Source organism: Schistocerca cancellata, chromosome 1 (assembly GCF_023864275.1).
Source record: "Schistocerca cancellata isolate TAMUIC-IGC-003103 chromosome 1, iqSchCanc2.1, whole genome shotgun sequence".
Lineage (NCBI taxonomy): Eukaryota > Metazoa > Arthropoda > Insecta > Orthoptera > Acrididae > Schistocerca > Schistocerca cancellata.
In genome coordinates, this window is record NC_064626.1 from 641,253,028 (window position 1) to 641,269,162 (window position 16,135).

Below are 16,135 nucleotides of genomic sequence, written 5' to 3' on the forward strand. Positions count from 1 at the left end.
TTGCGAGTCCTAAAACGTGAGCTCTTGAGCGACGGAAGAAAGTTATTTGGTCGGATGAGTCTTTTTTCACAGTGTTTACACCTTTTGGCCGAGTTTACTTCCTAAGCGTGATAGATGGCGGGGATTCGGTGATGATTTGGACAGCTATATCGTGTTAATCCAAGAGGCCCATAGTTACTCTGCAAGGACGCATTTTTGCCAAGGTTTATACGACCATTTAGCTGATCAGGTGCGTCCCAGGGTGCAACATCTGTTCCCCAGTAGTAACACTGTGTTCCAGGCTGACAGGGCACCTGTTCAGATAACTTGTATCACCCAGGACTGGTTTCGTGAATAAGAGGGTGAATTGCCGTATCTCTTCTGGCCAGCACAGTGACATCTCAATATTATTGAGCTCTAGTTGTCTGCTTTGGAAAGGAGTGATCGCTATCCACCTCCATCATCGTTGCCTGAACGTGCCGTTATTTTACAGGAAGAATGGTGTAAGATTCCCTTGTAAATCAGACAGGAACTGTACCTGTCTTTTTCGAGGCGAATGGAAGCTGTGTAAAAATCCAACCGTTTCCCTACACCGTTTTAAACGTGGTAATGTGTTGCGTTTCTGTTGTTTCCATTTTTTTTTTCACCCCTGTAGCGCATCTGTCAGTATCCAGTTCTTAGCGGAGCACCTTCAATAAGTATCGTTGATTTTTGGTTTAGTTAGTGCTTCCTACGTCTTACTAGGCGTAGTAGTGTGCTGTATTTGTGATGCTGCCATTCTTTTAACCACTCTCTGTAGTGCATCTGTCTGTCTGTAGCATGCGCTTTGTGGAACCCTCCTCCATAAGTACTGTTGATTTTTATTTGAGTGTAGATGTGCAGTGTGACACAACAAGTGCACACACTGGAGCTGCCGCGAAGTAGTCTCCGTCTCCGTCTGCATCGAACGCCTCAAGCTCTTGATTTATAACTTGTGCACCACTCTAGAACTAGCTGTCTTGTAGCTTGGTGCCCGAAAGGAAACACTACTCGTGGCAGCGTACTACACAAGCCGCACACTGAATGAGGTCCCAAGACTGGGAGGGGCTGACTCACTTGGACATCTGGCGGAGCAGCCAGCAGCGCAGCTGCAGGGCGACGCGGCTGGCCGGGGAGCAGGGGTCGCAGTCCAGCAGCAGGTCCTCCCCCAGGTCCACCAGCAGGGACGGGCTGGGGTACGAGCCTCCGGACCACTCCAGGCCCAGCGCCGCCCTAGGGTTCCCCACCAGGGCGATCTCGTGGCCTCGAACCTGTTGCAAACCCAGGAATTGCTCCTCTCTGCTGCAGTGCCAAAGCTAATGGTAGTAAAACTAAAAATGGCACGGAACCCGGCGATCCCAAAGTAACATGTGACTACTTCAAGAAACTTCAGATGTGCTTTTATACAATAATAACAAATATTAATAACAATTGAGAACAGCTCAAGTACATCCATACCTAAAATTCACAAAGTAAATACAGCTATCAAACCAGTGTTAAAACGTAAATCTGCACCAGAAGAACAAGTTATGTTCAATAAAATACCTAAGAATATGCATATAGAGCGATTTGAAGTGGAACGACCACGTAAGATTCAGTGAAGGCAGGTAGATTGATTGGAAGGAAATTTAGTTCTTCATTGAAGATACTTATAAATCACTCGTTGGACCAACAAATGGGTATATCTTGTCAGTCTGGGGTCTGTACCAAATAGAAGAAATACAGAAAAATCCAAATAAGAGCAGTACATTTCAGATTCTTTTGAAGATTTGTGCTAAAGATCTATGGGACCAAATTGCTGAGGTCATCGGTCCCTAGGTTTAACACAAATTAAACTAACTTACGCTAGGGACAACACACACTCCCATGCCCGAGGGAGGACTCTAACCACGGGTGGAGTCGCGCGATACATGACAAGGCGCCTTAGACTGCGCGGCTACCACGTGCGGCACAGCACATTTCATTATACAGTATATACATGTAGTAAGTTCGGAAGTGTCCGATGCTGCAAGACAGACATTCTGCAGTCTGCTTTTGAAGTTCCAAGAGCATACATCCTACAAGAGTCTCCCAAGAAGAACATGAAGACAATGTTAGAGCTATTGGAGCCCACTCGAAGGCTTACCAGCAATCATTTTTCTCACAAACCCTACGCGACTAGAACAGGAAAACGGGGAAGTGACAGCACACAAAGCACACTCCATGGCTTGCAGAATATAAATGTAGATGGAGATGTATATGTAGATGTAGTTATAGAAGGATCCATACGCTTTTGAAATATTGCACGTGGATCAGCTCGCAGGAGAGCTCTGTCGTTTTTGGTACAAGTTCTTGTAACAATGCACACTTCTATCTGTTAGAGTAACTGGAGATATAACTGCACAAAATCAAAAAATCAGAATCTATATCAAGTGAACAAACAGATTTCGCAAGCCACAGTTACTTCAGTAATCTTCAAGACGTATTCTTAAGTTGCTGCATATATGAATTGTCTTATAATTATATGTTTAGCACTACGAATAAATTCATCGCCGGCCGCTGTGGCCGAGCGGTTCTAGGCGCTTAAGTCCGGAACCGCGCTGCTGCTACGGTCGCAAGTTCGAATCCTGCCTCGGTCATGGATGTGTGTGATGTGCTTAGGTTAGTTAGGATAAAGTAGTTCTAAGTCGAGGGGACTGATGACTTCAGATGTTAAATCCCATAGTGCTTAGAGCCATTTGAACCTTTTGAATAAATTCATCTTTGACCACACCATGTACAAAAACATCGGTGAAGTGTTTACAAACATGTGTAAGCAAATGTGCCTCTTGGATGATGTGACATGTATGAAAACGGTCGATAAAAGAATGTATGCTGGCGCTAAAACGTTAAAAACGCTTTTCTTGGATTATGTGGTAAGTTTCACTGTTCATCGTTTCCACTATTTCGCACATATTTTCCGCGTTTGACTTACGTAATTCATAACATCAAACCTTTTCTTGACAAGAATACGCATTTCAGTTTATTCAAGAGAAAAAATAAAGCATGTATTAATAAAAATTACACTTGCTCCCACAGGGTACGAAATGCATTGTGCACTTAATAAAAAACGAAAAGTTGTGACTGAAGACGTTTTTTAATTCATACCTCCAGTACACTTCTAAATGTCTTTCTTCAAGAGCTGAAGCGTTGTTCCTTGTCAATATAGACCTATTGCATAGGGGCCTATACGAGGGCTATTTAGAAAGTAAGGTCCGATAGGTCGCTAAATGGAAACAGCAGTAAAAATCCGATAACGCTTTGCACAGATGTGTTGGTTAGTGTAAGTGATATGCCCTTCGATAGCGTCACTTGACTCTTTTCAGATCTGAGCAGACAGTGAGTATGTACAGATGCCTGGAACAATAGTGCCTCCTGCCAGCTATGGGTGACCACTGTGAGATTTCGCCTATTTTCATGCAACCCCACATAACGTGCCTATCTTGCATTTTCTTCTCTATGACAATTCACAGCCCTACCCTGAGGGGACAACGAGCTTGTGCCTGCAGTGTTTTCTATGGAAGTGTTTGATCACCCACTGTGCAGCCTGGACTTAGCTCCCTCTGAGTTTCATTTCTGTTCACTTGGAGACTACATTGGTACAAACAACAAACTGCAGACTAGCGTAAAGAAGTGACGTAAAGAACAGGCGGCTGTCTTCTACATCGAGGATGTTGGGAAGTTGGTACAAAGCTATGACAGTGTCTAAGTCGGAGCGGCGACTGTGTAGAGAAGTAGGTGGACTACTGTCTACAGTGAAGTAATGGCGGCTAGTGCACGCAAACTGCTTCGCAATTTTTCTCAAAGGAATGTATAATACTCTTTTTTTCTTAATGGTAATAGCTATTGTGATATCTCGAAATTAAGTAATCCACTGCACAAAATTCACATCGTTTGCATAGGAGTAAATGAGTCGTTATGATTTTATATTTAGTGCTTTGTGTAAATTAGGTCGTTCATTGCTGCGTGCAAAATGTAATTAAGATACTGAATTTTTTAAACTGGAGGCCTCTATATCCAACTTCAATCTAGAAAAAATGAATTGTACGTAGCGCACACACTTCCACCATCATGCACAAACAGCGTAGTCAGACTAATTGTTCAGACATCCAAATTTCTTATAAACAGTTTAAGAGTTCTAAACGGATTTTCGGGTAATGATTGCACCAAGAATGGAGAGTATTTTGCCGTATCGTTAATACATGAAATTCTGCATCTACTGTGACACAAAGCAACTACAAATTATTTTTAATGGGTTACTGTATTATTTTAAAGGTCATCGATAGCTGGTGAAATGAGAGATATTATGGGTTTGCAACAAGTGAAGAAATTACGTTAATTTTTATTATTTTTTACCACCAATGGGCTTTTCTAGAAGTGACAGACAATTACATCTGCAGGTGCACTACATTCTACGTGTACTGCTCTACCTGTCTGGCCGGGCAGAGTCCACACAGGATACAGTGGCCTATGTACAGAGACGAATTCTCGTCCAAAGTGCTGGGTGAGTTCATTTGTTTGTACAGAAGTGGAGGCGGCCATTGTTTGCCCGCTTTCTGCCAGCTGGCGACGCACTGCGTTGACGGAATCGAGGCGCACGCTCTGAAATCTTCGGCATGCAATTTTACAGAAAATAAAAAAAAATGATTTTGCATTAATTATAGCTTTATATGTCAGCTTCACGATGAAGTTCCCATCATTACGTTGATGGCAATAGTTCTGATATTTGCATTCAAATAAGAAACCGCCACCGTGCGTGGTAGCCGCACGGTCTAGGGAGGTCTTCTTACGGTCCGCGCGGCTCCCCGTGTCGGAAGTTCGAGTCCTTCCTCGGGCATGAGTGTGTGCGTCGTCTTAGCGTAAGTTAATGACCTCAGCAGTTTGGTCCCATAAAACCTTACCACAAATTTTCCAAAAAAAGAAAAGAAAAGAAACTACCCAAAATTCCTAAAGGTTTGCAATGAAAACTAGGGGCAGCAACGATTTTGCGTTTTTTGCATATTAGATCACATTATGTAACATGCAACAAACGCAGAATTAGCTAACATATTGAATTTTTTTTCTTTTGGTTTGGGTGGAGGTCACCAGTCTTGAAAAAAATTGATTTTATGTACGATACTCATTTGCAATCACGTACACCAGTGACAAATCCAGAATAAATTATCCATTCTTAATATCTCATAAACGGTTTCAGACATCGAAACGAAATTTTCGCATACAAAGGGGAGATTGTTTTGCCATACTGAAAACATGCAAAATTTCAATTTCTTCCCTAGTATTCCACTAACAGCTGACTTCTTCTATGAACTAATGTAACCCTTAAGGACCATAGTTAGGTAGTGAATCGAGAAGAGCTGTGGGTTTTGGTAAAACGTAAGTGAAGACCTTACGCTATTATTACGGTACCGAGGATGAGCTTTTTCGTAAGCTACTGACCTCACTTGTTCGCAGTTCATCTACATCTACATCTACATTTATACTCCGCAAGCCACCCAACGGTGTGTGGCGGAGGGCACTTTACGTGCCACTGCATTACCTCCCTTTCCTGTTCCAGTCGCGTATGGTTCGCGGGAAGAACGACTGCCGGAAAGCCTCCGTGCGCTCTCGAATCTCTCTAATTTTACGTTCGTGATCTCCTCGGGAGGTATAAGTAGGGGGAAGCAATATATGGGGCCGAGCGGTTCTAGGCGCTACAGTCTGGAACCGCGCGACCGCTACGGTCGCATGTTCGAATCCTGCCTCGGGCATGGGTGTGTGTGATGTCCTTAGGTTAGTTAGGTTTAAGTAGTTCTTAGTTCTAGGGGACTGATGACCTCAGAAGTTGAGTCGCATAGTGCTCAGAGCCATTTGAACCATTTTTTTGAAGCAATATATTCGATACCTCACCCAGAAACGCACCCTCTCGAAACCTGAACAGCAAGCTACACAGCGATGCAGAGCACCTTTCTTGCAGAGTCTGCCACTTGAGTTTGCTAAACATCTCCGTAACGCTATCACGCTTACCAAATAACACTGTGACGAAACGCGCCGCTCTTCTTTGGATTTTCTGTATCTCCTCCGTCGACCCGACCTGGTACGGATCCCACACTGATGAGCAATACTCAAGTATAGGTCGAACGAGTGTTTTGTAAGCCACCTCCTTTGTTGATGGACTACATTTTCTAAGGACTCTCCCAATGAATCTCAACCTGGCACCCGTCTTAACAACAATTAATTTTATATGATCATTCCACTTTAAATCGTTCCGTACGCATATTACCAGATATTTTACAGAAGTAACTGCTACCAGCGTTTGTTCTCCTGTCATATAATCATACAATAAAGGATCCTTCTTTCTATGTATTCGTAACACATTACATTTGTCTATGTTAAGGGTCAGTTCCACTCCCTGCACCAAGTCTCCATCCGCTGCAGATCTACCTGCATTTCGTTGAAATTTTCTAATGCTGCAACTTCTCTGTATACCACAGCATCATCCGCGAAAAGACGCATGGAACTTCCGGTACTATCTACTAGGTCATTTATATATATATTCTGAAAAGCAATGGCCGGCCGGAGTGGCCGTGCGATTCTAGGCGCTACAGTCTGGAACCCAGCGACCGCTACGGTCGCAGGTTCGAATCCTGCCTCGGGCATGGATGTGTGTGATGTCCTTAGGTTAGTTAGGTTTAATTAGTTCTAAGTTAGAGGCGACTGATGACCTCAGAAGTTAAGTCGCATAGTGCTCAGAGCCATTTGAACCATTTGAAAGGCAATGGTCCCATGACACTCCCCTGTGATACGCCAGAGGTTACTTTAACGTCTGTAGACGACTCTGCATTGAGAACAACATGCTGTGTTTTGTTTGCTAAAAACTCTTCAATCCAGCCACACAGCTGGTGTAATATTCCGTAGGCTCTTACTTTGTTTATCAGGCGACAGTGCGGAACTGTATCCAGTTTGATAAACTTGATGAACCACTGTTTCAGGATTCTGTCGCAATTGCGCCTGCACCATATGTTAGTCAGGTGACACTGTGTAAACTCCACTGTTGTTTGGCAAAAGAAGAAAATTTTAACAGGGCAGCAATAGACTTATAAATCACAATCAATTGCCACTCGTGGCACTTCTCTGAAAGTGCTTAACAAGTCGGGCGAAAATAAATCGCTGCTTTTGTTGCATTTTTATGGAATTCTTTTTAGATACTAACCACAGCGGAAATGATGACAGATCTTTTCGGGCGATCACTATACAATTGTAGGCGTGGGGGGACTCCACTTAATATTTACAAAACGATGGTTTAGAGCGGCATTCCCTCTGCAGTGCTCTTGCATTTCCCTTCCAGCGCTATGACGGCCCGCCCGCAGTCCCTTCTCACTACCCCTTTCCCCATGCTTGGCCACCCAACTGCACGTTTACCGGCCATGTTATTCTGGTACACTCTAACCAAGCATTCTGTGTGCCTCTGAAGGCTTATGTAACTGCGCTAGGGCGTGGGGGTATGAGTACCTTCTACCAGCTTTCTTTGTTTCCCTACATTTTGATGACACGTCACACGAGAGACCACGGTATGGGACTCCCAGCGTCACCAACCTCCAGCGGAGAAAGCGGAAATCACTGGCTCCCAGTAGGAAACAGCGCAGGGAGAGCCGACACCAGCTCCTTAGAGAAAATTTCTACACATCTTCTCGCAGCAGCCATTGCTAAACATGACGTTTGTGCCTGCATTTTTTCATTACCTTAATGCCAGACTCTACATCTAACCACCATCATACCGTCGGGCAACCGCTATCTGCGCATCGACGCTGTGCTTGCTTACTTGGGTCGAGTAGACTTCACGTTGCAGTCGTGACGCCACTAGTGCGCTTCCGACTATAGACGTTTGCGAGCTTGTGTGAACGCCCCAGTGTGAATCAACTGAAGATGTGTACAGAAAAGTCACCCTTATCATCAAATGTCAGTTAATAAAGCATGGAAGATACAATGCTTCATCAGATATTACATTAATCGCTACGAGAGACAGAACTCGTACGATTAATCTGTAGCGTAATAAATAACGTCGCGGTTTTCAGAGCTGATAGGTTCGGATGTTGCTACAAATTGACATTTTCTCCAATATTAGCGTTTTTAACAGGTTCTGGGGCTTTTTTATGAATGTAATACCAGTATTTTCAGCAATATTCAATCTTATTTAACGTTTCCGTCTTATTAGGGAACAAAGAATGGCATAAATATTTACCTGTCCATTTCCGAATATGTGATGATTTCCGAGTGTGTGGTTAAGCACGAACTTTAAAGGACAGCTTAGGTCGTTGCAAGTGAAACGATGAGCAATAACATTCATATTCATCCTTCCGCACGTTACACAACCACAAAAACATTCCGTGAAGAGTTTCGCTACAACTGAGATTCTTCTATCATATCCATAAACATTATCACCTCAGCGCTACAGCCATCGACAAATCGATAGCCTCGTTTCTGGTCTCCTTCACAGCACCTCTATGTCACGATTACGTCAGTTCCTGCAAAAAGTGGTGAGGAACGCACTCGATCGTGCTTACTCTGGCACGTATCCGAAGGCTTCGCTCATAAGTCGCCTAGTGAACAGTGAGCTCCTACCTGAGCCAAGGCCACCGTAACACGCCAGCGGCTCACCGTGCCCAGCCTAATCAGACATTCTCGCATCGCCCATTGCGTGGTCTGCTACTTGTATAGCGCTTAACGAAACGAACAACGTGCGAGTTCTCTTGTTCAGTTCTGCGTAGCAGCTTTTCTCGAACCACAGGAGACGGGCCTGTCCATCGTTTTAATTGTGAAATCATGCGACCTCGTGCCACGTCGCTGTACCTAAGCTCCAATTGATAATGGGATCGAAGGATTTGTGATTGGTTTCCGTCTTCTGACGATTCAATAAACCACTTACCTGCAGTGCTGGTCACTGAGAGATTGTCCTAGATGCGGAATTTTATTTTGACCTCCGAGTTACTGTGTTTAGAGCATGATGCGTGGGAAGCAGAAGAAGATAGAGTGAATGACTGCCTAAAATTTCCATCACAAGTTATTGATGCATTTGGATACAAAAATCAACCGAAATTTTACTACTTTTGTTTGTTTCAGAGTACTTAGAAACGTAAAAAAGAGGGAATTGGTATAATATCTTCTCTTATCTTTAGAATGTACCGTACAATTTAAGAGCGAATGCTCTATGATGATGATGTCTTCTAGGTAACTGTAATTGGATTTTAAGAGCAATATTGTCTGTTTTTACATGAAGAGCACGAGAAACAAGCTACAATCAGTATTTATCGAACCACTGAAACAATTCTTAGTCTGAGAGGAAAACTAATTTTCCGTCCACCATTTTTTAGACCACGTTTGATCATCGTTTTCGAAAAGCTAAGACCAATTTGTCTTCGAATTACAAGTTCAGCAGAATTTGCGGAGAATTTTGTTTCCTACATGGCACAAAAAGTGCCTCCTACGTTCATCTCTCATCGCTGAGTATCACTCCCATCTTTGTCATTCTAGACCTGTAGGTCTGCTAGTGTCTCTATATGTGATTAACTTTATTTTTGTTGCTCTTAAACTGTAATACCAATGCATGTCCAATATCCCTGTAAAAGAGATCCACGGATAATAAAAGCAACTACTACTACTACTAATACTATTGCGACAATATCGGAAATGCCTTTTGGAGCGCACTAGTCTGCGACATAAGAATGAGGAAGATAATTATCTGTTAGATGACTATCAGTGTGTTGTTCGGAAAGGGTAGCACCAGAGTGGCGGTCCTGACGTTGCTATTGAAAACGGAAACAAGAATTAAGAAAAATCAAGACATGTTAAAGGGATGTATCGACACCGAAAAAGCATTCGTCAGTGTAAAATGGTGCAAGATGTCCAGAATAACGAAAAAATACAAGTTGTACAATAACCAAGAGGGAACCAAAAGAATTGATGACCAATAATGAAGTTATCGGATTACAAATGGTGCAAGGCAAGACTGTAGCCTCAGGCATTAGCCCCTACTGCTCAAACAACACATCGAAATAGCAGTGACGGAAATAAGAGAAAGTTTCAAAAGCGAGAATAAAATTCAAGGTGAAACGATATCAGTCATAAGATTCGTTAATGACGTTGCTATCCATATTGAAAGTGAAGAATTAAAGGACGTGTTCAATGGAATGAACAGTACGCTGAGAATATGCATTGAGAGAAAACCGAAGAAAAACGAAAGTAATACAGAGTGGCAGAAATTAAATTATAGGAAAAACTTCAGATCGACATTTGGGATCAAGAAGTTGACGCAGTTAACGGATTTTGCTACCTTGTAAGCAAAATAAATCTGAAGGACGAAGCAAGCAGGTCGTAAAAAGCAGATAAGCTTAAGCATAGAGGGCACACTCCGCCAAACGGAACATAAGAAATCGGCCTGAAATAGAGTATTAAATTTCTGAGACCGTGCATTTGAGGCACAGCATGGTGTGGTAGTGAGTCACGGACTGCGGGATGTCAGGAAAAGAAGAGAACCGAAACGTTTGAGGTGTGGCGCTACAGAAGGTTGTAGAAAGTTATGCGGGTTAATAAGATGAGGGATGAAGAGGTTCTCCAAAGAGCCGACGAGGGTAGAAACATTTCAAAGTGCATCAAACATGGCCATCAGATTATTTTACAGGCCCCCTTCGTCAGCAGCAGCAGTCGTGTCGGAATATCTGAGGGGAAACTTGGAGAATGTTTCGAGTAAATTCTCTTGTCATGTTGTAATTTTTTCAGGTATAGACTCACACTAGTGACTGGGGGGGTAGCAGGGATAGAAAATGAAGTGAAATTGTTCTAAATGCTGTATCCGAAATTTTACTTTCAACAGTTAATCGGAGAACCGGCTCCCGAAGATAATATTTTAGACCTGCTGGTGACAAACAGACCCGAAGTTTTCGACTCAGTCGACGTGGAACAGAGAACAGTGATCATAAGTCATTATAGCATCACTGCATACGGCTGGAAATAGGAATACAAAGAAAGGGAGGAAGATCTTTCCGTTTATCAAGAGGTGACATGAAATGGATTTCAGATTACCTGACAGGTTTAACACGAAAATCTCCTGCACTGAAAATAATGAGCATCAACGGACAAAGTTTAAAATCATCGTACAATACGCCGAGCAAATTTGTGAAGGATGGAAAAGACCCATTGTGGCTCGTCAACCGTGTTAGGAAGCTGCAAGGAAATCAAAGAGAGCTTCACTGAAAATTTAAATGTAGCCAAAACCTCACAGACAGAAAACACTAAGAGAAACCAAAATTAGCGTAAGCAGCGTTACGTGTGAAGCGTTCAACGAATTTGAACGTGAAATTTAACCTACCGACCTCAAAATATGTCCTAATAAGTTTTGGTCATAATATTAAACCAGTAAACGGGTCGAAGCCGTCTACCTAGGCCCTTTGCGATCGTAATGGCGTTGAAAAAGAGGACGAAAAAATACCCAATAGTAAACCTCTTCCTACAAAAATGTTTCAAAAAGAAAGATCGCACCGTAGTTCTTGCTTTGAATCGCCGTACGAACGACAAAATAAAACATATCGCAATAAGTGACCAAAGGATAGAAAGACAACTGAAATTGCTCTACAGACGAAAGGCAACTGGACCAAATTGGATATCGATTTCATTATACACTGAATAGCCTAACGATTGGAATAAAATACAGATCATTCTACTTTTGAAGAAAAGTCGTCAAACTGACTTATAAAACTATAGATCTATATCTCTGACGTCGCTCTGTTGTAGAATTTTGGAACAAGTTTTACATTCGCGCATTATGCCATTTCTGGAGACTGAATACCTCCTCTGTACGTTTCCAAAAATAATGATCATGTAAAAACCAGCTCGCTCTGTTCGTTCACGAGACCCAGAAGGCAGTAGATACAGGTTACCACGTAGATTCCGTGACTTTCGGAATGTGTTCGATAGAGTTCCGCGTCTCCGCTCAATGACTCAAATACAAGCGTACGGAATACGAGGACAACTGTGTGGACTGAAGACTTTCTAGCAGACAGAACACAGCATATCAGTTTGAATGGAGACAAGTCTTCAGACGAAAAAGTAACTTACGGCGTACCCAAAGGAGTATTATAGGATCTCTGCTTTCCATAATATAAATAAATGACTTAGTCAGTAACATCGAAAGTTCCATGAAGCTTTTCGCGGATGATGCTGTTGTGAACAGAGAGCTCGCAACGCTAGAAAATTTTAGCGAAACAGGAAAACCTGCAGTGGATCGTTGCTTGGTGCAGAGACATGCAATTGGTCCCTAACATAAACAAAAAGAATGTTTTGCGAGTACATAGACAGAACGATTCTTTATTGCATCATTACACGAGCGATCTGAAGTGGATCGACCACACAAAATTAATCGTGGGAAAGACAGATGCCAGACTGAGAGTTATTGGAAGAAACCTCAAGAAATGTAGTCCAACGGCAAAGGAAGTAGCTAATAAAACGCTGGCTTGACCACTACATAATACGTACGAGATAGGACTGATAGAAGAAATTGTAAAGTTTCAAAGAAGAACAGCACGTTTCGTTACATGTTCATTTAGCTACCACAAAAGTGTCACAGAGAGCTCAGCTAAATCCATTGGCCGCCAGTGCATGAGAAGTGTTTCTGTTAAAGTCCAGAGAGCGTACTTTCTAGACAGAGTCAGCCAGTAATTTGCTTTCTCCTACGTACGTCTTTCAAAAACATTGACAAGAAGATATAAGAAAATAACTTCCATGGTCATGAGAGAGAGCTGTAGGTTGCAAAAACTGGCGTGGAAGATTGAGAGTGGAATACATCCAACAAATAATTGAGAATTTACTGTTCAAATGCTACTCTGAGGTTAACAGTTTATCGCAAGAGACGAATGTGTCGTGGATCGCACTGAGCCAGTCAGATGACTGAAAAATAAATATATGTTTGTATCTGAAAATCCTCTGGCCAGGTCAAATGACTGCCTCTTGGGTGTCTGCCAGCTAGCCTCCAATTAGCCCACCATTACCTACGATAGTAACGGAGACACCAGAAAGGATCGCTCTGCTTAGAAACTCTGACTTCAGTTACCTGTCTCCTCTGAGCAGGTCTACTGACGAACACCTCAATGATCGTATCGCTGTTGAGGACTTTTATCGTTTCACAGTCCACCATTTGTCGACAATGACGGATATTCCACTGCAAAATCTCTCTTGAAATCTCGGAGCTCATAAATGCTTATAGCTCGACGTGGTATCACTTAGCGTCCTTCTGCGAAAGTAAGGCGTCGTAAGTCACGCGAAATCTTCGGCAGGGCCAACTGCTTGTGCACGCAAATCATTACACAAATAAACAGACGTCAGCAGAAAATCTCGAGAGCAATGTATGGCCCCGCCAACCAGGTTAACAATAAATTATACTTAATTATTGCTGAACAGGACTGCAACCGAATTGAAGTATACAGTTCTATGCTAGCTAGGGGATTACTTCCATCTACATATATATATATATATATATATATATATATATATATATATATATATATATCCACACGATGCATACCACTGTGAAGCGCATGGCAGAAGGCAATTCACATTGTACCAGTAATAAGACCTGTCTACCCGTTTCCTTCAGGTAAGGAGCGCGGATAGAAATTTAATACTCACGAACCATGCTGGAACGATATGGACGAGATAGTAATATATCCCTGCAATCATCATTTAAAACTTGTTCTAGGAACTTTTTAAGTAGGTTTTCTCGGGTTAGTTTGCGTCTATCTTCGTCTGCTAGCTCAATTTCTTCAATCTCTCTGCGACACTCTCCTACAGGTCAAACAAATCTGTGACCATTTGTTTTGCCCTTCTCTGTTTACACTCAATATCCCGTTATTCCTATTCTGTGCGGATCGTTCATACTTGAGCAGAATTCTGCATTATATCGCACGATTCTTTTGTAAGCAATACGTTTGCACACTGATTGCGTTCCTCCAGATACCGAAGTCTGCTTTTTGGACATGGTTGTGGAGATGAAGCAGCGATTAGTATGATTAATCAATTATTCAAAAACAGTCTTAATCGCATTTATTATTGTTATACCGCCAACCGGTTTCAACCCGACGTAGGGGGTCATCTTCTGCGCGTTTACACTGTGAAATTATAGATATCCGTCAGAAAAGCTCCATTATACAACAGCTAAAATTACGTAATTTTAAAATATGTTACTCATTGGTCGACTGCTGGTGGTGTCACTCCTGTCTACATAACGGCAGGAAACTATGCGAGACTAACCTTTCGTATGGGCTTAAATAGCGCGCTGAGATCACGTGAATAGAAGGCAACACCCCCAGCGGCGATCAACGGCATTTAATACAGTTTATTATATGTAATTACTAGTCACTTTGGTTTAACATAAATTTAAGTGACAGTAAATAACAGAAAACGGAACTATTCCATTTAAAAAGAGTTACAATTATAGTGTTAATTATAAAATAATAACAAATGTTCCGTAGTCAACTCGTAAAATTCGTAAAAGTATATTGCATTATCTGCTATAATGTAAAGTAAAACAATTTGTGACACACAAAACCTGGTGTCGTCTTGTATTATAATATATCTATTCGTATATTTATGTAGAAAACATTTGAGTCAGTTTACTAAAACGGCTAATATGGAACGACTACAAAGCCCTCTACTCCTTGTGGCGAGGACGCCGTTGCCATGGGTTACAAAGCGTATATCAGGCGCTCTCTAGTCTGTGTAGCGATGACGCCGTCGTCATGGTAGCAGCTGGTGTGTTCGTATGCGTATGCGTATGCGTATGCGTTGCCGTGGTAGAGGTATGTCATGGCTCTTCATCCACAGTGAAGTTGTGATTTATTTGAGATTATGGAAATATCGACAATCAAGGATAACCTAAAAAATCTAAAGATAGGATAAAAGTTTGTAGTACCCATTAAAGGAATTAAAGTATTAAAATAATAAAAGGAAAAGTAGCATCATTGTGAACAAATAAATTTTTCTAATCGCTCGAAAAAAATTTTATCGTGGCTATTTGTTCATTCAGCATCTCTGCCGGATTCCGTTTATTATGTATAAAAATTTCCAGGCTCTCTAGAATATCCATCATAGGTCCTTTTGGGTTACATGCAGTATCTTCAGATTTTCCCTTATATTGATTTCTGCATGTTTTTCCATATCTAAATGCTGTCCGAAGAGTGATTTATTACGTGCTGTTCCAGTAGTATGTTCTTTAAATCTGATATTAAAACTTCTCCCTGTTTGCCCCATGTAAATTTGCTACAATCTTTACAAGTCAATTTATAAATTCCTGATCTAGCAAGCATCTTGTTTTCAACATCTCATATACTATGCCTAATACTGTTAGTTATGGTATTTGTAGAGAAGGCAATCGTAACATCCGAACTCTTGAACAGTTTGTTTATCCTATCAGATATAGTCCCCATATATAGCATCTTCGCAAAAGTTCTCTTTTCGGATATTTTCGCCTGTCTGACGTGTATTTTCTGTTGTACCGTCTCTACTATATTTGCGTTATATCCATTAGATATTGCAATTTGATTAACCGAAGTCTGCTGTCTACTCTACCTACAACTTATTATTCCAATAGAATAATGAAACTCTAATCACTCCAAGAAAAACAAACTGCGATGATATTGTCACTACTGTGAGATAAGCCCCGCGCGGCAAGTTTCTCACCTTCCAGGACTGGATGTCGTTGTACGACGCGTCTATGTAGGACACACATCCCGGCCCCAAAAGATTGAGCCTCCGAAGCTGGTTGTGGGATACGTTGAGCAGCTCCAGCTGGTGGGACAGCCACAGGTCCTCCACGGCAAATAGCCTGTTGTGCGACGCGTCCAGCAGCCTCAATGTCTGCAGTGGGACCAGCAACTGAGGGCACAACGTCTGCAACCTGTTGTGGGACACCTACACACACGAAGGGAAAGTCGGTGAGTGTCAAACGCTGACGTCGGTTAATACGTAAATTAAAACGATAGCTGAAGACGTGCTTTGAAAAATCTGTTACTGAACAAGAACAAAATGTGACACTTTACCTGATGGTCAACAGTTTTTTATAATTTTTCAGTCTAACTGGAGATACATTAGGAAGTAT

At 42.0% G+C, this 16,135-nt stretch overlaps 1 protein-coding gene across 1 annotated transcript in view; it reads right to left on the reverse strand.

The window, feature by feature from the left end:
* Window positions 1-16,135, reverse strand: part of LOC126091188 (toll-like receptor 2) — an 84,424-nt gene that overhangs the window by 51,338 nt on the left and 16,951 nt on the right. The window contains exons 4-5 of the mRNA XM_049907044.1: window positions 15,718-15,948; window positions 1,075-1,268 (exon numbers count right to left, since the gene is read on the reverse strand). Coding sequence (XP_049763001.1) covers window positions 1,075-1,268; window positions 15,718-15,948 — 425 coding nt within the window. The remainder of the gene's footprint in view (window positions 1-1,074; window positions 1,269-15,717; window positions 15,949-16,135) is intronic.